Below are 23,037 nucleotides of genomic sequence, written 5' to 3'. Positions count from 1 at the left end.
TCTTTATCGGCGATAAGGACTATTATGTTAGGTGCCGGACTACCGGTTCCCCCGGTGCCGAGTAGCCACGAGTCACGATATAGGTCTAGGCTAGCGGACGAGTTATGGAAGACGTCGGAGCGTCCGGTTAGGAGCCTAACTAGTAGGTGGTTACGTCGCGGGCCGACTTAGGGCACGAGTCGGGTTATTATATAAGTCACGGGATGGCAGTTATTACGGCTAATAGGATCCCGAGCTGGTCCGGACCTGGATAGCGTATATAAAAGAGATAGATGGCCGCCCTTAGAATAAGGAGGCTAGCGATTAATCTAACTCTTTAGTACCCCCCTACTTAACTTATATGCGATTACGTCCTAGCCACTAAGTACTCTTATCTTAATTATCTCTTTACTCTTCGCGATCACCCACTTAATATATTAATCGCTTTAACCCTTTAAGGGCGCGAGGACCGTTAAGAAGTTAAGATAAGATATCTAACCCTATTAACGAATAGGTATTTAATATTACCGAGTAACTCGAATAAGTCTATCCGGATATTAGTCTACCCGTACCTATTACTAAGGTACCTTCGGGCTAGTAATAGGAGCCGGACCTATCGTCTAAGTATAGTGTATCCGACGTTTAATAGAACTCTAAACCCGTCCGGGCCTATAACGGACCACCTAGGGAAGAGCGCCCGATAACTATATACTCGATACTAGCCCCCTTAGTCTCTTCGGCCTTTATATTCTATAAGCCGCTCCCTTTTCGGCCCCCTTATAACCGGAACCCTAAACCCCGGCCCCCTTATAATCGAGTCCCGGGAGATTAGCTGATATATAAGTAACTAGAAGAACGCCTATGTTATATAGAAGAACTAGAGAAGAAGCGAAAACTCGAATAACTACTTAAGCTTAAAGCTTAGACTTTAAACTAACTTAATAATAATTAGTACCTAATTAGCGGTGCCGTTAAACGTTTTATTAGCGGAGAGGCGGTCCCGGTCCTTATTAACTAGTATATAAGAGGCCCCGGAATATAGACTAATTAGGCTAAGGTTAACTACCCTCTCCTAAAGTAAGACGGGATATTTTAGGCTAAGTATCGGACCTTTATCTAGGAGATAAAGGAGCGCTTTATAATCGACCCTTATAGCTTCCCGATTAACGCTACTAAGAACTACTTCGTTATCTCCTACTTACCCTATTATCTTAAGGAACGGTGGTAGAATAAGGTCCGCTATAAGTATAATAGTGAATTAGCGCGGGTTTTATAGCCGGCTTTAAAAGCCTGGCTTAGTTAATAGGTCGATAACCGAGATACCCGTTTATAAGAGGTTATTATTTAGATTATATCCGAGTAGGAGTCCTTTTAGAAACCTAATAAAACCTTTTAATAATTTATCCGTAAATAGGAGACCCTGGAATCCGAGCTGCCGGAGGAACTGCCCGAGTTTTAGCGTATTTAGATAGTCCTAACTAGAGTCCACCTAGCGACCCGCGATTATATTATTATGTAGGGAGTCCTATATATATACGGAGAGCTTATACCCCTGTGCCGAAAGGCCGAAGCCCTAACGTAACCCTTAGAGAGTCGTTTCGGGGGCAGGTATTAACTATAGTATAGCCAGCGATACTAGTATAATAATCACGACTAAAGTAACCGCTAAGGATAAACAGGACCCCCTGCTAGTTAGTCCTAGGCTATAGCGTAACCCTAAGGCCCTCCTAACCTAGTATCGGGACGCGGCGAATCTAATACTTACTCCCCCTTTACTCGTCTACCTATTAAGAATATTACCTATTTTAACTGCTAGTAATAGGGCCACTATATAAGCATTTATAATAACCCTTACGTTAAGCGATAGGCCCCGAGATAGAATCCGAATAAATAGCCCGTGGCCGGTACGCGTTTAGTATTAGGCCGTGTTATAATCGAGGAATAATAGGAACCTTCCCCGCCTAAGGAGGGAAAGGCCCCTATAAAACCCGTGGAGGCCTATGTTAGTCTCCGTAATAGCGGGGGTTAGGTTATTATCCTGGTATGCTTAGATAGCGGTACCGACGGTAATATAGTGGATCGGTCCCTGGTTAGCCTAGACTAGGTTATTATAGGACCCCGATTAAAGGTAGGATAGCTGTTTAAGGGTATAACGATAAACACCTACGGAACGGTATTAAGAATTATTAAGACGAAAGGCTATTAGGGCCGTATAAAGATTTAATAAGACGAGTTCTATATTATAGACCTCGACTAGTCCGGACCTAAAATTATCCTGGGCTTACCCTAGTTAACTTAAGTTAATCCTAATATCGACTAGGTTTAGAAGATATAGACTTACCCTATTATACGCGGTGACCTAGAGCTAGTTATATCACGGCGGTAGATAAGATAAGCGAGAGGCGACGCGTAGTAGGTATTAATACTAAAGCTACTAGAGGAGGCCTCCCTTTATTTAGGCTGGATAAGCCTATAATAAGACCCGGATTAAGGGGAGTATAACCCCTTGGATAAAGAACCCCCGGATAAAGATTCCTCTGCTATCCCTTTCTCTTTACCTAACTAATATAAGGACTTTGCTAACGTATTTAATACTAAGGAAGCGGGCCGGCTACCCGCCTACTAATATTAGGACCACGCTATTAATATAGAAGAGGGGAAAATATTACTATTTAGGCTAATTTACCCCTTTACGATATAAGAGCTTAAAGCACTCCGGTAATATATTAAGGACGCTCTTACTAAGGGCTAGATTAGGCTATCTAGTAGTTTAGCGGGAGCCCCTATTCTATTTATTCTAAAGAAAGGCGGTAAGCTTCGCCTATATATTAACTATCGCGGGCTTAATAAGGTGACGGTTAAGGACCGTACCCCCCTTCCCTTAATTCACGAGATCTTAGATAGGCTATCTGCCGCTAACTACTATACTAAGCTTAACCTAAAAGATACCTATTACCGGCTCCGTATCCGGGTAGGTAATAAATAAAAGACGGCTTTCCGTATAAAATACAGATACTTCGAATACCTAGTAATATTATTTAGGCTTATTAATACCCCCGTAAGTTTCTAACGCTATATTAATTAGGCCCTATCTAGCCTTATAGATACTATCTATATAGTGTACCTCGATAATATCCTGATTTATAGTCGGGACCTAGACGAGTACCGGGTATATATAAAGCAGGTCCTATAATAACTACGCGAATAGTCCCTTTATACTAACCCCGAGAAGTATAAATTTAAGATCCGCGAGGTCGAGTTCCTTAGGTTTATATATAGTCCCGATAAAGTCTATATAGATCCCCTACGTATCGAAGCTATCTACGACTAGGAAGAGCCTAACACTATTAAGAAGATTTAAGTTTTTACCGGGTTTACCGGATTCTATAGGAGATTTATTAAGAATTACTCGAAGGTGGCCGCGCCGTTAATAGACCTAACTAAGGGGGGGAACCCCGGGATTATTGCTTTCGGTCTAGAGGTAAAGGCAGTGTTTGCTAAGATAAAGAGGTTATTTATAGAGGCACCTATTCTCCGGCACTTTAACCCTAAGTTACTAATACGTATTAAGCCCGATACGTTAGCGTTTATAATCGGCGTAGTTATTAGCTAGCTTAAAGATAGAATATAGCGCCCTATCGCTTTTATATCCTAAAAGCTATATAGACCCGAACTAAACTATAGCACGCCTGATTCTAAATTAATAGCGATTATTAAGTCGTTCCGCACCTAGAGGCACTATATTACTTATAGCTAGACTCCCGTGTTAGTCCTAACCGACTACCTAAATTATTAATATTTAATAGATAAGCCGAAGTTAAAGGCCTAGCACGCGCGCTGGCTTAAAGAAATTACTGCCTATAATTTCGAAATTAAGCACCGGCCCGGGTTATTAAACCCCGCTAATAGCCTCTCGCGGAAGCTATAGTATACCCTTAATAAGTTAGAAGTTACCTCTAACCGAGCTAAGGCCGCGGAAGAGTTTTTAAGAAAGTTTATCCTAGGATTAATTACCTTAGGAGCGGTCGCTAATCCCGACTCGCCCACGTTATACAAAGAAATTATCGAGGTATAGGCCGAAGACCTGTTTTATATAAATTAGCGTGAAGCCACCGATAACCGATAAAGGCTTAGCCCCTGGTCCCGAGATAAGTAAGGAGTTTTATATTTTTAAGGGAAGATTTTTATTCCTAACTATTATAGTCTACGCCGAAAGGTTCTATAAGTTTTCTATAATAGCCTAATTACTAGGCACTATAGGGTTAAGAGGACCGTTTATCGGATCTCTAGTTATTACTTCTAGAACCACCTATTAAAGGATATTCGGGAGTTTATCCCTAGCTGCTTAGTATACTAGCGTACTAAGCCTAGGTAGTATAAGCTATACGGTAATTTAGTAAGTCTTCCTATTCCTAAACGTCCCTTTTTAGAGATTTCGATTAATTTTATTACCGGCCTACTACCCGTGATAGGGGCCGGTCATAAAAAGGATATTATCCTAGTAATGGTTTATTGCCTAACTAAGTACTTAATCTATATCCCTATAAGTAGTGGCCTAACGGCGCCCGGCCTAGCGGACACGTTATAGATATATATTTTCCGTAGGTTTAGCCTCCTAGACGGTATCGTATCGGATAAAGGAGCCCTTTTTATTAGTCGCTTTTAGATAGCGCTTTATCGGCACCTTAGTATTAATCGCCGCCTATCCACCGCGTAGTACCCGTAGATAGACGGGTAAACGGAACGATAGAATTAGAACCTAGAATACTACCTTCGTGCCTACTACACGTTATAGTAGGACGACTAGGTAGATAAGTTAGGACTCGCTAAGTTTATATATAATATAGTATAGTATTTGGCTACTAAGAGAAGCCCCGTAAAGGCTCTAATAGGCTATAACCCGAGGGGGCCCGATAAAATAAAGTTACCCCGAGCTAAAGAGATCCGCTCTATAAAGGCGGACCGACGTGCTGCTTAGCTCGTAGCCGATTATAAGACCCTAGCTAAATTAATTTAAAGAGCTTAAGCGATATATAAACGTTACTATAACCGCGGACGGATAATATAATAGTTTTAAGTTAGAGACTATATCCTGCTTTTTATAAAGAACCTAAAGTAATATCGGCTATCCCGTAAACTAAGCGATAAGTATATCGGACCCTATAAGATTATAGGAATAGTGGGTAGCCACGGACTAGCGTATAGGCTCGAGCTACTTACCGGTATAAAGATTTATAATATTTTCCTTATCTCCTTACTCGAATTATAGAAGTTACGCGACGGCTAGCTACCGGCTTTATAGGAGGTCGCGATAGAACTATAAAAAGACGAATACGAAGTGGAAGCTATTATTGCTTATCGCTATTAAGGTAAACGGCGCGAATATCTTATTAAGTGGGTAGGCTAGGGCTATAAAGATAATACCTAGGAACCTATAAGGAATATACTAACGGGGCTAATCGATAAATACTTTATACACGTTTTAGCGACGATTACGGCACGGCGGGGACTAGATCGGGACGAGATAATAGTGGATTAAGGATATACGGAGTGCCTTAAAAGGATTTTTTATAAAAAAAAAAAAAAAAAAAAAAAAAAAAAAAAAAGAAAAGGAATAAAATTCCCTTCTAAAAAAAAAAAAAAAAAAAAAAAAAAAGAAGAGGAAATTAGTCGGTAGCGAGGCCGGTAAGACTTAGCTATAGGTTATCGTTAAGTTCCTATACTATTATATTAGCGGTAGGGGGAGGAGGAGGAGGAGGAGTAGTAGGCGAGGGGGTATCTCCGCCCTTATCTTTATCGTTGTTATTAGTCGTGGTGTTATCCTCGACTAGAATAGGGGTGGCCTTTTTCTTAGCCTTACCCTTCTTCTAGGCAGATAACGGTCCCGGGGTAAGCGTGCTATAGATACCGTTGCCGGCGTCTAGGTTAGGGAGCATTACCCCGGCGTTACTATCTACGATAGGACTAGTAACTAACCCCGTAGCGGTAATACCGCCCTAAACCCCTAGGAACTTTTTTAAGAGATCCGGGATCTTTTTCTAGGCCTTTAGGGAGGCTAATATCTCCTTTAATAAGGCTATAACCCGCTTAAGGGTATTTTATTTAGCGGTAGTAATCTTTTTATTATCGCGCTGCTTAGCCCGCACGCCTTTGCCGGATCTATAGGTAGTTTTGGCCTTATGCTTACTAATACTAACCTTTAAAATTTACTAAGCCTAGAGTATAGCTTTTTATTAGGGCTATTAGTATATAGTTAGATATAGAATAAGGTGTACTTATAAGACGGGCTTAATTAAACCCGCCGGGTCGCGTTTTAGTAGCGTCTAGAATATCCTATAAGACTTTAGCGGCGGCCTTACCCGTTATCGGTAACTAAATAACTATTAGTAAGGAATAGACTATAAAGCGGTTTATAACGGAGGGAGTATAAGCCTATATCGAGGTATAAACGATTACCGTTAACCTAATAGTAATAATATTTCGCCGATTTCTTTAAGAAAGTAGGTAAGTAAGGAGTTAAATACGGGCTAATAATAGGATACGTATTAGCGTTATATTAGCACGACTTATATAAGATAATACCCCCCTCCTTTAGATCTAAGTCGGCTAGGTAGCCGGCGTACCGTAAGTATAGAGTATAAAGGCCCTCGCCTTCGCCTATATCGATAAGTCTAGCGGTAGGCAGTATATTAGCGTTAGCGGCCGGGGTATTAGCGGCGGCGGACTTTTTTTAACGTTTACTAGGAGTCCTAGCTATACTATTACTACTAATAGCGGCGCGCTTCTTATTACTCTTAGGAGCTATAATAGTTAGACGATACTAAGATAGCGGTTAGCTTATATTCTAACCACGCGTTAAACGATAAGGGGGGAACTTATAATAGTGCGAGATAGAGATAGCTATAATAAGAGAACGAGACTAGGACTAAAATAAAATCGGGGTTAGTAATAAGATACGTAGTAGGATAGGCGGAGGAATAAATTATATAAAGCTATTATTAACTAGTTTTAACTCTATTACAGGGTAGCGCGGGATTATTTATAAAGCTAGTAATCTGATCTAATAAAGTTAATTAGAATAGGGTAAAAAAAGGAAAATAATAAGAATAGGATTATAGGAAAAATAGAATAGGATATCTATAAGGTTAGGTAGGACTAATCTTTTATCCTATTTATACGGAAGGAATAATAAAGGTAACCCTATAAAGGGAAGGAACGACCACCCTAATATTATAATAAAGGTAGTTATAGGCTAGCCTCGCTAAAAGGACTTAGGATATAATTAGGATAATAAAGCGATCCGCGAAGGACTATATCGTAACTAGAATAGGACTATTATAAAGAACGGATTATTATAAAGAACGATATTCCGGAAAAGGTAATTAGGAGACGCGATAGATAGGCTAGGATTATAGAGGGACTATTAGTTAATCGGAGGATGGAGGAGAATAGAGGAGGATAATAGGATAGTATTAGGCTTCCGGGACGGAAGCTACGGAGAGGGGGCGCCCTGTTAGGTGCCGGACTACCGGTTCCCCTAGTACCGAGTAGCCACGAGTCACGATATAGGTCTAGGCTAGCGGACGAGTTATAGAAGACGTCGGAGCGTCCGGTTAGGAGCCTAACTAGTAGGTGGTCACGTCGCGGGCCGACTTAGGGTATAAGTCGGGTTATTATACGAGTCACGGGATAGTAGTTATTACGGCTAATAGGATCCCGAGCTAGTCCGGACCTGGATAGCGTATATAAAAGAGATAGATAGCCGCCCTTAAAATAAGGAGGCCAGCGATTAATCTAACTCTTTAGCACCCCCTTACTTGACTTGCGTGCGATCACGTCCTGGCCACTAAGTACTCTCGTCTTGATTATCTCTTTACTCTTCGTGATCACCCACTTAATATATTATAACCACCCTCTACTTACGTTAAACGTAGCGGCGGCGTCGGTAACCGTAAGGCTAGATTCGTAATAAGCGATTAGAGTATCGCGGATTAAGATAATAGTCGAGTAGTTATCGGGTATAGGCAGACTAACGGCCTCTTAAATTACTACGTAACTATAGCAAAAATTTAAGTATAATATCGCCGGCGGTCTTATGCTTAGCCTATAAGATATCCGTAACTATTAATAGCAGCTACGGCGGGAGAAGTACGGCCCTTTATTATTAACGCAGTATTTCCTTAAGAGGTTAGAGGCGGGATCGTTAGGCGAATACTATATATATAAACACTTTAACCACGATATAGGCCGTATCGATATAATCTTTTAGACTTATCGAGACTGCGTTAATTAATAAAGAAAGAATCCGGAGCTTTTAAGTATAGATTATACTTATTCTATTAGTAAAAGCTCCGTGATTATTTACTATTAACTAACCTCTATTTAGGTGAATCGATTTAATATGTCTCTTTTTAAGGTCACGGGCATAGCGGCGGACCATAGCTCCTATAACTACTATTTTACCCTAGTATCGAGGGAGACTTAGGAGGCCTTTAGATAGATCTATCGCCGTATTAGAGAGGTATTCGTAACTAAGGATATCGAGTTTCTAAGTTCTATTATCACTAATTTCGATAAGGCCCTTAAAAATACGTTAAGTATTATTTTCCTAGCTATTAATTAATAAATCTATATATAGCACGTCCTAAAGAACGTTAACCTTTATATTAGAAAGAAATAGATTAGCCCTCTTAAGGGAACCAGTCTCTTCCTAGCGGGTAAGTTCACGATCTTTTTTTAATAGTTAGTCTTACTTATTATATATAGAATATTCTTTATTTATAGGGTGGGGCTATAAGGCGATAAATTTTTTTCCTATAGTATTATTAGTCCTATTATCGCTTTACTATCCTAATCTAGACTAGTATATAAAAAATTTTTACTAACCGAGTATTAGCTATATAAATAAATTTAGAATATAATAATAACGTAGAATATAACGCTAGCGCCCGCGAAGAAGACCAGGATAACGATCTTATCGCCTCTTAACTTACCCGTAATCCAGAATTCGCCGCCTTAATTACCGGCGAAATCACGGATAGCGGCTATACTAGAAGATAGTAAAATTCACGTGTTTTAGTATAGGCGCCGTCTAACGGATCGACTATAGATAAGTTTATAGATTTATAGAAATCGTGTATATACGTACTAACCGAGGACGAATTTAATAAGCACTAGGACTTATTAAAGGGACGGTTCGGCCGCGAATAGATCGGTAAGTCTTTTCCGCCGCCCTACTTTCCACCACCCTGCTATTATCTTTACTAACCGCCGTATTAGCTTTTATAGATTATCTCGAATAGACCTATCTACCGTATCGTGATTAGTTCTATAACTACGTAGTTAAGTATTTCCGTAACTACGGTATTAAGGCTACGAGTCGTATAGAGTCCGCCCACGTAGAGCTAAAGACCTATCTTCGCGGCCGCCTAGCTAATCTCGATAAGCTCTCTTCCTAGGTATATCTAATAGTAATAAAGAAGACTAAGCGGCTAAAGATTAGTTTAGCGGAAGCGGGTAGGAAGCACGCAGTAATCTATATAAATCGACCTATCGTTTCTAATCTTATTTTCGAAGTCACGTTTAAGGCACTAGAGCTTATATAGTAGCAGTATCTGGTTATAGACTAGGCGTTCAGGACTCGCCAGCCTTTTCCTGACTATATAGGGACGTTTTAGGCGTAATTCGGGCTACTATACCGTTACACGATATTATATTATTTAGAGGCTATAACCGTGCTAGAATATACTTAAGTTAACCCTTACTAGTGGGTTAATTAGAGCCTAGTATATTTATCCGTACCTCTCGCGCTATCCTATTTCTAACCGTTTACCACTTATTTTAGCCCGAAATACGATAGATACGCGAAAGAACCCGAATCCTAGATCCTCTTCCTGTCCGATTAAATCGGAATCGATTAAGGGAGCTGCCTGCTACTCGTGGCGAGCCGTAACGGCCACGCCCTCCCGGCACTTAAGCGCCCAGGACTTAGGCCACTAGGACTTAGGCGGCTAGGGCTTAAGGCCCTAGGGCTCGAAGTGGCCGCTTATTATCGTAGTATAAGAGGGATTAACTAAGGCCGCGGTGTAGGCGAATTAATCCGGTATAGGCCGTTACTATAATAGCTATAGAGACTACTCGCGCGTTATTTACTAAGCTTAGGGCCGAGATAGTCTTAGCACTTACTAGTAGGCATCGCTATATACCTTACGGGCAGGCGCCTAGCTAAATACAGTGGCCTAAGTCTTAGCAGGTATATTAGTCTACTTAACAGGAGGTGTTCTAGGCGTACACGGATATACCGCTATTAAATTAATAGGCGGCTAGAAGTGAGTTTTAGGTTACGCCGTAGCGTAATCAGTAGCCTTAGTCGAATAGTTATTTTACGATAGACAGCGATTAAGTTTAGGATATATTTCAATAAGATTATCGATTCAGAAACATATTATTTTTACTAGTGAATTTAACTTATTTAAGAATCTCAAGTCTCACTCAGACTCACTTAAAACTTAACACTATAAAAATTCTGTCGTGATACGTACCGGTACGGGATATCTGCAGCTAAGATCGTGGTGTATACACACTACTACACGGGCTCGCTTAGCCTTCCTAATTGGGTTTAGGACGCTTATAAATAGTAGACAGGCCGCTTATAAATAGTGGTACTCTTTATTTTAACCCTTCGAATACGAATATAAATAACTTTACGAATACTACTTATAAAATTTCGGAAAAATCAGATTTATAGGGGGGAATAACCGTATAAAAGGAATCTCTAGTTATATCTTTTTAATACTTTATATACCACCCCCTAGCCTCGATATAAGCCTTAACCCTCCGCGGTATCGACTTAATTAGAGCCTATAGAAGCTCCTTTTTAAAATCGTTCTATACCTTTACCACGGCCCGGCAGAGTAGCTTATATAAGGTTATCGTAGAGCCTATCTTCGTTAGAGTAGGATTCCGTAAATAGATCCTCTTTTTTAGTATTTTCTATAGGTTTTTAATAGGATTAAGATTAGGCGAATACGGCGGCTAATATAAGATAGTAACCTTATTCTCTAGACCCTATAGTAGTAACTAATTTTAAACGAGGCGCGCTTTGTGTACGGCAGCGTTATCTTAAACGAATACGCTACCCGGTTTATATATTATAGGAAGCGCTTCTTTAAGCGTGCGCTTAATAACGGCTGCTATAACGCCTCTACGCGGTATAGAGGGGTCCCCGTAAAGGGTGATTAATGCGGTGCGTTTATTATATAAAAAGCCGGCCTAGAATATCTATAAATAGCGCGAAGGCTTATTACGAGGCTAAATAATTATCAGGGACATTCTATTTAAGGAAATCGGATAGGACTTAGAGGCGTTAAGGAATATATTAAGAACCCGGAACCGGCCCTAAAGTTAATCCTAGAGATATTTAGGACCGAGTTATATTTTAGGATTATTAAGCTGGCCTAAGACCGGCGGTCTTAGAGCCTTAGGTTATTATATACCGATCCTAAGGAGGATAGTCACTAGTCCTTAAGTAGGGTATTTCCCGTTAAGTCCTAAGTTAAAGGGGCTTAACGAATAATCTTATAATTATTCCCCCCTAAGGTTAGCTTCGTGACCTATTCTTATTATAGTCTTAACGACTCTCTTTACTCCTTATATAAAACCTATAATATTTTATTCGTTCTAACCGTTTACGGGTATAACGACCGTTAAAAGTTTAAAAGACTAAGTTATTTTTTAAATCCTACTATTACCCCTAACTAATACTAAAGATACCCCCTAAGCGCACCACCACTATTTATACCCGGGATACTTCCCCCGCTACCGAAAAAGCTAAAGCCGGGCTATTAGGCGCCGATCGCGAGTAATCCCTTATACCTAAGTTAGAGAATAAAGATAGTAACCCCGAATTTAAGATTCGCGGATAAGCTAACCCGGACGCTTATAATCCTATAGTAGGACTATTACTTAACTAAGGGACCCCTTAAGTTATCCGCGTAGGACCCTAATTCGATATTAAAGACCTTAAGAGCCGCCCCCCTAGTACTCTATTATTAGCGGAACTTAACTTCCTAATTAAGTATTATAAGGACCGCCGAGCCTATAAAAAGAAGGAGAAGCGCCTCCTTACCTTTTAATAAGGGAAGGACCCCGATACCTCTAAGCGTATCCCCTAAGGAGACTCCTATAAAAGCTAGTATAAGGTCCCGTAAAAGCTCCCCGAATAGGATAGGCAGTCCTATAACTAGTTCTAGATATTTATTGAAGAAATCAAAGAGCGTTTTATACTTAATAAGGTTAAGCCGTCTAAAGCAAAGAAGATCTATCTTACCTTTACCCTGCTATTAAAGATTATAAAATCCTAATAGCGTGCCTATTATAGGCGCGTTTATAAAAAGACTAAAGGTGCTACCTAGGAGGACCTTAAGACCTTCCTAACTAAGTAATTAGTCGATAATAAAACCTATAAGATATCTATAACCGAGAAGCTATTCTTAGACTAGACTATATAGAAACCTAATTAGACCTACGCTAAGTTTATTAATAGGCTAGACTTATTATTTAATAAGGTATCCTTACCCTTCCCCGATAAGTGGCGTATATAGTTAATCTTAACGAAGCTTAATAAGCCGCTACGTGACTAGATTATAGCCGCTAGTATCCCCACTAATAGTAAGGCGTTAGGTGTTATAGCCCGATAAGCAGAGATTACTCTTTTACGTAAAAATAAAGAAAAGACGCCCCGGAATAACCGCCTAAGGTAGCCCCGCGGCGAGAAGCGTGGGCGTAATAGGGCCCCTAACAGGGCCTATACTATAACTATTAGGCCCTTTATACCTCCCTAAGGTTTCGTGGAATTAATTAAAATAAATAACACGGAAGCCCCCGGGCCCCCTAAGAGGCGTAATAATAGCGGTATTATATACTTTAGCTATAATAAAAAGGGTTATTACCGGAACGAATAGCTAAAGGAACCCTCTAAGTCAGGTTAGTCGTTAAGATACTCTAATAGTTAGAACCCGAATAACCTACCGGTTAATATAAGGCACCCCGTTATTAGATAGGCTTAGGCCTAGGAAGGGCCGCTATCTTAGCCGTTTTTTACTAGTAAGGGTATAATTAAGGCGAAGTTAGAGTTACGGTTAAGCGGCGGATAGGGCCGCCGGAGCGCTAAGCTTAATAAAGGCGCCGAGGTTAACCTAATTAACCGAAAAGCCCTGCCTCCTAACTATAGTCCCTTAGGACCACCGAAGCGACTTAGATAGGTTATCCCTAGGGTCGATATATAGTCTATCGGGTCCTTTAAGACGTATATTAAGGTTATAGATAGTTAGGACCGGACCTAGATATATCCGATTAAGTTTAAGGTATTAGATATAGACCCTAATAGGTCCTAAGTTATCCTCGGTATACCCTAGTTAGTAGAATATAACCCCGTTACCTCTTTCCGGTCCGGCGAATAGATATATCGACTCTAGTAAAAGGACCTTTAAGGTATCCCGGGTTAAAGAGAGTTAAAGAAGGCGAAGGAGCACGTATAGCTTATTATCCGCCTTATAAGGTTCGGTGCCCCCCGTATCGGCCGAGTTATCGGTATAAAGTAGAACGCCACTAAGGAAAAAGAGGACACGTTACCTAATAGTCCTTTAATCCCTATTATTTAATTAGACCCGTTATAACCTATACCCCCTATACCCCCTAACCCGACCTAACTAGATAAAGGGATCCTAGAATATCTTAATCCCGGGCCGTATTAAGAGTCGCTAGATAAGGATAAGTTAAGGAATATTATCCCCGAGTATTATTAAGAGTTTTTAGATATTTTCGATATTATAGAGGCCGGCCGTCTACCCGCCTATTAGCGTTAGGATTATATAATTAAGATAAAGGAAGGTAAGTCACCCCTATTTAGCCCTATCTACCCCCTAGCCGAGTAAGAACTAGCTATCCTATAAGAATATATTAAGGAGGCTATAGCTAAAGGGTAGATTCGACTATTAATAAGCTTTACGGGCGCCCTAATCCTATTTATACTAAAAAAGGGTATATAGCTGCGTTTATATATAGACTATCGAGGTCTTAATAAGGTTACCCGTAAGGACCGTACCCCGCTCCCCCTAATATATAAGATCCTTAACCGCCTCGTGTCCTCCACGGTTTATACTAAGTTAAACCTTAAGGATGCCTACTATCGCTTAAGAATTCGAGAAGGGGATAAGTGGAAAACGGCTTTTAAAACTAAGTACGGATACTTTAAGTACTTAGTGATACCCTTTAGTCTATATAATACCCCTACTAGTTTCTAACGTTATATTAATAAAGCCTTAAAGGGTCTTATCGATACTATCTGCGTTATATACCTAAACGATATCCTAATCTATAGTAAGGACCTTAGTACCTATTATATACACGTTAAGGAGATCCTTACGCGCCTAAGGGAATAGTCCCTATTCGTAAACCCTTAGAAGTGCGTGTTTAAGATATAAGAGGTCGAGTTCTTAGGCTATATATATAGCCCTAATAGGGTCTTTATAGACCCGAAGAGGGTCGAGGCTATTAAGGATTAGGAGGAACCCACTTCCGTTAAGAAGATTTAAGTCTTCCTGGGTTTTACTGGTTTCTACTAATATTTTATCGAAGGCTACTCTAAGGTTACTACCCCTTTTACGGACCTATTAAGGTTAGGGGGCAGACTAGGTACGTTTTAGTTAGGGGACGTGGAGAGGGCCGCTTTTAAGAAATTACGATTATTATTCTAGTTAGTACCCGTGCTACGGTATTTTAACCTAGCCCTGCCTATTCGTATAGAACCCGACGCGTCTAACTTCGTACTAGGCGCTATAATTAGCTAGTATAAGGACCGAACCTAGTAACCTATAGCGTTCCTATCTAGGAAGCTAAGGGGACCCGAACTAAACTATCCGACGCTAGATACTAAGTTAATAGCGATTATCGAAGCGTTCCGGTAATAGCGCTATTATTTAGCGTATAGTTAGACCCTAGTAAAGGTGCTAACTAACCACTTAAACCACCGGTATCTACTAAATAAGCCTCGAATTAAACCTTAACACGCCTATTAGCTAAAGGAGCTATTAAGCTTTGATTTTAAGATCCGTTACCGCCCGGGTATTTAGAACCCTATAGATAGGCTTTTACGGAAGCCGTAGCTCGTTATAGATTAGGCAGATCTCGAAGCGGAGCGGTAGAAACCCGTTAAGGGATTTACTAAGAAGTTTATTATTAGCCTTATAAGGGCCCGAGGTATACCTAAGCCCTTAGGTTTATCTAGCCTAAAGGATAAGATTATCTTTGCCTAAAAGGATAATCCCTTTTATATCTCCTTAGCATTAAAAGATAACTTAGCGGACCTATAATCCTATAACGGTTAGGGTACGGTCTACTTTAGGGACCGTCTCTTTATACTAAACCAGTTAGGTTTACGCGATAAGGTCCTCTAGGTATTTTATAACACGCCTATTATAGGCTATTATAGGTTAGGTCGGACGATTAAGAGGATTTCTGAGTCCTACTACTAGGAATACCTCTTATAAGACGTTAAGAAGTTCGTGCCTACGTGTAGTATCTATTAAAGGACTAAGCCGCGCTAGTATAAGCCCTTTAGGTACCTAGCACCTTTGCCTATACCCGAACGGCTATTCTAAGAGATCTTAATAGACTTTATAATAGGCCTCCCCCCTATAACCTTATAGGGAAAGAAAAGGGATTCTATCCTGGTTATAGTGTGTTAATATACTAAGTACGCGATCTATATCCCCTATAGCAGCTCTTTAATAGCTAAGGGTCTTACTAGTATCCTATAGGTGTATATTTTTTAGTATCTACGGCCTACCCGATAATATCGTTTCGGACTAAGGGTCCCTATTTACTAGTAAGTTCTAGACTACCCTATATAGCCTCCTAAGCGTTAAGCGGCGGTTATTAACCGCGTTCTACCCCTAGACGGATAGCTAGACGGAACGATAAAACTAGAACTTAGAGTATTTCCTACGGGTATTCGGTGCCCTATAACAGGACGACTAGGTTAACTAGCTACCCCTGGCCTAGTTTACTTATAATACGGTATAGTATTTAGCTATCCGGTAAACCCCTTTTATTACGCTAATAGGTTTTAACCTATACGGACTATACGATATATAGATATATAAATCGGGTAAGGTTCGCGCCGCTATAGCTAAGTAAAGGGTAAAGCACCTTATATTAAATCGTAGGGCTATAAAGGTCCTTATTAGGAAAGCCTAAACCACCTACGAACGATACTATAACGCTAGCCGGGCGGCCTAGCGTTTTAAGATTAGCGACTATATACTGCTATCCTTAAAGAATATTAAGTAACGTCGCCTTAATAAGAAACTATTAAATAAGTTCCTCGGCCCTTATAAGATTACCTCCGTAATAGGTTAGTATAGGCTCGCCTATAAGCTATAGCTCCCGGAGTTAATAAAGATTTATAATATTTTCCTGATTTCGCTCCTCGAACTATAGAAGTCTCGGGATAGCAGGTCGCCTACACCCGTGGACGTCGAGGTCGAACTATAGGAGTCGGATAAATATAAGGTAGAGGAAATCCTGGCCTATCGCTATAACAGGAATAGGCGGGAATACCTTATTAAGTAGGCCGGGTATAAATATAAATATAATATATAGGAACCACGAAGATATCTCCCTGATACGCTTATCGAGGAGTATTATAGTCGGAAGAATAAAACCAGTTAATAGCGTCGTCGTTGCCCCGCAGGGACTTTTCTTATTTAGGTCTAGGGAAGTAAATAAAAAAAAATAGAAAAAGAAAAATCAAAAAAAAAAAAAAAAACGCTAACACTACCCCCCCCCGAATACCCCCTAGCCCGAACCTAACGACCGCCACGAGGAGTCCTTAATTAGTTCTGGCCGGTTTTTTTACGAAGACCGGCTAACTTCGAATTTTATTTAACTAACTAGCCTAGATAGCGGGCGATAGTAGTAAGGTGGCGCTTTATATAAGCAGGAGCATCGCGCCTTTTACGCTTAGCCTCCTTTTCCTCCTCCTAGCGACGATACGCCACGGGGTCGAACCCCTTATTATCCCGAACGTATTTCTTTATAGCCTTAAGGGCCCGATATAGCTTAGTTTAGACCCGATAGGCCCGGCACTTATATATATTAGCGGTACTCTTTATAAGGATATTAGGTCGACTTATAGACGCCTAGTCGTCTAGACTATTACCGCCCTGTACGGCCGCTACTAATATCTTCTATAGCTTCTTAGCTACCCGCTCTGCCAGTAATAAAAGCTATATATCTAGTTAGTAACCTTAGGAGCGGTTAAAGTAAAGGGGACTATAGCTATATAAACGTACTAACTCGTAGTCGCGGCTATTATTATTATAATAGTAATAGTATTTATTAGATACCTTATTACCGCGGCAGGGCCGTATAGTAATAGGACTAGTAATATTATCGCTATATAATACTAGGGAACCTAGTATACGGGCGTACCGCCTATAAGGAGCATAAAGCTCTAGGCCCGACCTAACTAAGATAATAGGATATACCGGTATCTTAATACCGTCGCTATCGCTAAAGTCCGAGGGTCTATCGCTAGACCCGTTTATAGATAAAGCGAACTCCGATAATAATAACCTATCAGAGTTAGCTTCCTTATCGTTAAAGAGGGTGGCTTTATCGGCACCACCGCTTATAACGACGTCCTAACTAATATAGTTAAGAACGCCCTTTAGGTTATTAAGGGGCTCGAGAATACCCTATAGCGAGTTATCACGCCCTAAAGGGAGAGGGTCGGTCGACTTAGTAACCGGAGTAGCCATAATAACCGGCTTCTTAATAGTCCCGACCGATATAGCTTATTTAGCTAGAGTAGCCGCTATGCCCGGCTATTTAATAGCTTTATCCTCTAAGGAGGAAGAAGATAACGAATCCGAGGACGAATCCGATAATAAGTCCGATAAGGAGTTAGACTGCTACTACTGCTGCTACTACTGCTACTACTTAAGAGTAGCCGCTATAGCCGCGGCCTTAGCCTTAGCCTAAGCCCTCTTAGCGGCCCGCCGTGCCTTTTTCCTAGCGGTCTTAGTTATCCCCTTATCGATAACCTTAGGTGCTACCTTAGTGGACTTAGTGCTGACCGCGTCGGACTTTATACCGGCCTTACTAGACTTCTTAGGTTTACCGGCCGCGCCGGACTTTTTATGCTTCTTAATTAAAGCTAGGGGCGCTATTATATAATAGTGGTCTGCTTTAATACTATAAGTTAGCCTAAGGTCCACGCGAAGGGGGTATAACACTTATAGGATAGTGATAGTGATAGTGCTGATAATAATAATAATAATAATCTACTATGATATTAGCCGAGTCCTAAGCCGCCCGCGATCCTATACGCGATACACGGAACCACGCAGAGATAATACATACCCTAATAAGGAGTCGATAGGATAAGTCGCTGCCCTTATTATAGACGGGGATAGATAACTTACTATAATAGCGATACTATTATTATTATTATAGATAGGTAAATAAGAAAGGGTAAGGAAAAGGAAAATAATAAGATAAGTTAGGTAGATAGAAAAGTCCTATATTAGAATAGTCGTATAACCTAATATAGGCCCTACTTATATTATTCCTTCCCCTTTTACCTAGATACGACTACCTATTACGGGTTTCTATAATACGGTTATTTAGTTAATAAAGGATATACCTAGGGTGCTATTATAGTATACGCGTTTACGGATAGGCTTTATTATTATTAATATTCACGATAAATATCACGACTTATTATCGACCGGCCTTAAGCTGGATAAGCCGTAAAAGGGCGACGAAGGAAATAGAATAAGTTCTTTTATTATTTAGGACTATAGCGTAGCGGGCCTTATCTAATAGTGTTCTTTATATAGGCTTTTTAGGTCGCCTTAATAATAGTGGTAGTATAAAGGAATTACGAAAGTAATAAGGGTTATAATTCACTACCGACCTAATATCTGCTTTAGAGTTATAGTTTATTCTAACTAGAGCCCTTTATTAGATAGGGCCCTAGCCAGAGTGCTTAGGGCTTTATTATAGTGTAGTCGCGGTAAGGGAGATAAATAAAGGAGACCTAAGAGAGTTATGCTTTGTCTAAAGATAACTAGGCCTCTCGGTTTATAAAGACTACGGTTATACTACGCGAGGTGGATAGGATTAATTAGAGGGATAGGATAGGTTAAGGGGGATAACTGGTTTAGCTTTAGGAGGATAAGGAGGGAGTGGTGGCCCTAATAGGTAGAGTTTAGGCCGGCCTATCCGTCCCTAGGTCAGGGTAGATTAACGAACAGGCCGGACTAGTAACGGCCACCGGCTCCCGTGGATAGGAGCCTTAGAAGGAGGGGCGTGATATTGGGGATATTCTATTTAAGGAAATCGGATAGGACTTAGAGGCGTTAAGGAATGTATTAAGAACCCGGAACCGGCCCTAAAGTTAACCCTAAGGATATTTAGGACCGAGTTATGTTTTAGGATTATTAAGCTGGCCTAAGACCGGCGGTCTTAGAGCCTTAGGTTATTATATACCGATCCTAGGGAGGATAGTCACTAGTCCTTAAGTAGGGTGTTTCCCGTTGAGTCCTGAGTTAAAGGGGCTTAACGAATAATCTTATAATCATTCCCCCCTAAGGTTAGCTTCGTGACCTGTTCTTATTATAGTCTTAACGACTCTCTTTACTCCTTATATAAAACCTATAATAATAATATCCTATTAAAGTCGCTTTCCCTATAAATTTATTAGTAAAGGTATAAAGTCTTAATAAAATTAACTTATAGAACGGCAGAAAACCTATTTCTGCCTCTGCCTATCCCCGCGCGCGATTATGGTTTTATCCAAAAAGATAACCCGTTTCCACTACTCTAGGGGCTTAGAGGCGTGGCGTAGGCACTATTCTAACCGTATTTATACATGCCTTAGAGTTAGGGTCGGGCGGCGTAGGGCGCGGAAATAGTTAAAGCCCTTTAAATAAAGGTATTATAATAAAATAAGTTTTAAATAGGGAAGACCTAGTTAAACCTTTAAATCTATAGGTGATATAAAAGCGTTAGTACCGATAGTACGTATAATACACCTTTTTTAGTACGTATTAAGGGCCTGGGGGCGGCTAGACCGTGGTCTTAATCGGGCTGATATTTATAATTCGTAGCGGCGCGCGATACTAGATACTAACCCTGGTGATATATTGAATTTGATCCCTACCTCCTTTTAACTAAGCCCACTAAAATAGGCGTGTGTAATTAGGGTCCGTTTATAAGGCGAATGCTTAACGCACGGCGTAATTAGGGGTATTTTCTGATTTTTAACGAATTTTTGAAGTTAAAGGGTTGATGGTGTTAAAGGAGGAAAACGCGCTGTAACGCGTTGGTGGGGTATTTCTAATCGTCAATTTTGATTACCCACTGTACATACGACTATATCAATGCGTAAGGTCGCGTTAAAGTTCCGTCAGCGCGCATAGGCTCCCTCCCACCAGACTTGGTTCCAGAGGATGCATGTCTTGATCGCATTTGCATCCGCCCTGGGAAAAAAATACAACGTACAGGAAAATCTGTACGACAGCATCGCACAGGAAATAGATGCTTGGCTGACTGCACGGTATCAATCAACCTGGTATCATCACGTCAAGTCACTTTATGTCGCCACTGTCGATATGCGCGTTTCAGCAGGCCATGGGGTCGATGCTCTGCTCCCATTGCTGATATGCCGTCCCTTATCGTCGGGCGAAGGGACTGACCTCCCTGGGGTAAATAACGACGACAGTATATTGGAATTACCCACGCCGGAAGCCAGAGCTCATACTGACTGGATAATTTGCTTAAAGGCTGGCCAGGGGGTTACTAGCCAACGTCAACTGCATTCCGTATCATAAGTGGTTGCCCTGTTCATGTGATGTGATCAGAAGGCCCAATAATTATCGGCATGCCATGCCATGTTCTGAGCACGACCGGGCCTAGCCGCCGGCCGGAACAGTTGGCGATGCAGAACGCGAAATCCAGCTTAAGCCCAGGAGCCGCCTCGGAATCCACTTCTCCTAAAGCGGCGAGGATCGAAGAAAACATATGCAGCGAGGTGGGAACTTACAAAAGTGCTTTTCGATCATTGGACAATATTTATGAGGTTTTGACCAATAGTTGCCAAGATGGTACGTCTTTCCGAGCCTCACCTTGACACGATCGACCTGGAGTATTCGCACACAACTCTAGTGTACACCAGATATGTACTTATGTACATTACTTCGTAGTCCGTCCCTATCACAATGTTTGACCCGCCACGGGCAACAAGCGCCGGCCTGGGGTGTCGCTCATTTCTCCTCTCCCCCCATCTCTTATCAAACCAATGTTGCAGAGCACTTGGCAATAAATCCTTTGCTGTCTGTCTGTCGCCGTTATACGCCTTGGTTGGCTTGAACCGGACGAGCTCTGCGATGTTGCAGGGGTGGGGCAGATGTGTGTGTGTGTGTGGGAAGGGGGGGGAGGCGGACGGGCGCCGCGGCCCTTTTTAGTCTGACGAAGCCAACACCAAGGTGACGACTTGTCCAAGGTTTTCTAGGTACTCTTCAAAGTCAACTTATCTGGCCGTTGCCATACGGCAGTTCGTTTGCATCGCAAATCAAGACGTCTCGATAGCACGATTGGCACCACAGTTGGACGATGAGTTTGTGGCGATGTTGTCAAAAATTTCAACTTTGTTGAGGGGCCAATGGTGACTGACCATACATACAATAGCTCACCCGCTAGAGGTGTGCCGATGGACGAATGCGTAGATCAGTGCCTCTTCCTGTTAGGGGAAAGGGGGAGGGCGGCGGCGACTACGGGTACGACGGAGCCGAGACATTAAGGAACACGGCCAATCGGAGATGGTAGAGTCAGCATTGCATTGAGGGCTACGTTGTACACTAACTCGCAGATAAGAGTTTATTCGTACAGATGGGATATTCCAATGTTTACTTCGCGTCACTTTGTCGCTACTTTTTGTTCCGCCGGCTTTGGCTGGACGACTGACGGAGAAAGGGGTGATGGACCAACCTCCCGTCCCTATCCGGTCTCGACTTTGAATGTATGTATATACCTAGGTGTACATACCGTAGGCAGATTCGGTGGTCGCCTTTTTCCCACTTTCCCCGCTGATAGGTAGCCGAAGGAGTCACGATCTATGGTGTAGGGCACGGAGCACTTAGTGGACAGTTCATCCGTTGCAGTCCCTACCAGACTCGACTCGGGTCTTCCTTCCACCAGGATCCAACTTTATCCTCCTCCGTATTCCCTCTATCACCACTTAAACAATCCATCTATCTTGTCTACCCTTCGCTTTATCTACTCTTCCTCCAGAGATATATTCCTACTTAGGGATTTAACCACCGCGTCTTTTCGCCTTTGCGGGCTGTGAACTTTTGTTACTCCTCTGCATCATCCTTTTGTCCATGACTTCCCGCGGATGATCTTCTCCTCGGCCAATTCCTCTTCCCCAACCCCTGGACATCTCGATGGATTTTCTTCTTGTCCTGGACCAAGTATTATATACGAAGTACTTACTAATAAGTGTACGACCTTACGGATCATTACTTGCTGTGCTAATAAGCAAGGCGCTAGGAATCGCCCGCCACAGCCTCAACGGCCTCTTTTAACAGTGGCCAATTCTCCTATCATCTCTCCAGGGAAAACCAAAAAAAAACCAACGACCACTCTAAACCAGGGATTGCTACCCAATGACATGAGCCAGGCGGCACTTTTGAACTCTCATAGGACGACCATGAATGCAGCTTCCAGGGACAAGAATGTCACAAACGACTGTGTTAATCTGCATGGCGGCGCAGCTGTGCGTACCATACATACTGGTTACTTCCATGTCGCCAGATAACTGCGCAGGCCGGCATATTGTGCTTTTCGCTTGATGCAGCCAAGCCAGTGGAATACTCAGCGGTACGGTTCTCCGTATATATGTGTACCGCAGTGGAGTAGGGAGTACGGATACTCGGTCCCACCGATCACCATGGTCTCTCCGCCTCCGTCGTCGCCTGTTGGACAAAC

The 23,037-nt window shown here is 41.6% G+C and overlaps 1 protein-coding gene across 1 annotated transcript; it reads left to right on the top strand.

Moving 5' to 3' along the window:
• Positions 1–21,949: 21,949 nt before the first annotated feature.
• ACRALDRAFT_208229 (uncharacterized protein) lies at positions 21,950–22,289 on the top strand (the record flags this gene model as incomplete). Its single annotated transcript, XM_071022425.1, has 2 exons — positions 21,950–22,066; positions 22,209–22,289. The coding sequence occupies 2 exons, from the start codon at positions 21,950–21,952 to the stop codon at positions 22,287–22,289; spliced, it is 198 nt and encodes a 65-aa protein (XP_070878203.1).
• Positions 22,290–23,037: the final 748 nt, after the last annotated feature.

The sequence above is a fragment of the Sodiomyces alcalophilus genome (genome assembly GCF_042370955.1).
Source record: "Sodiomyces alcalophilus JCM 7366 unplaced genomic scaffold ACRALscaffold_2, whole genome shotgun sequence".
Classification (NCBI taxonomy): Eukaryota; Fungi; Ascomycota; class Sordariomycetes; order Glomerellales; family Plectosphaerellaceae; genus Sodiomyces; species Sodiomyces alcalophilus.
Note: the sequence above shows the minus strand (reverse complement) of the source record. Positions and strands in the feature narration are given on the sequence as shown.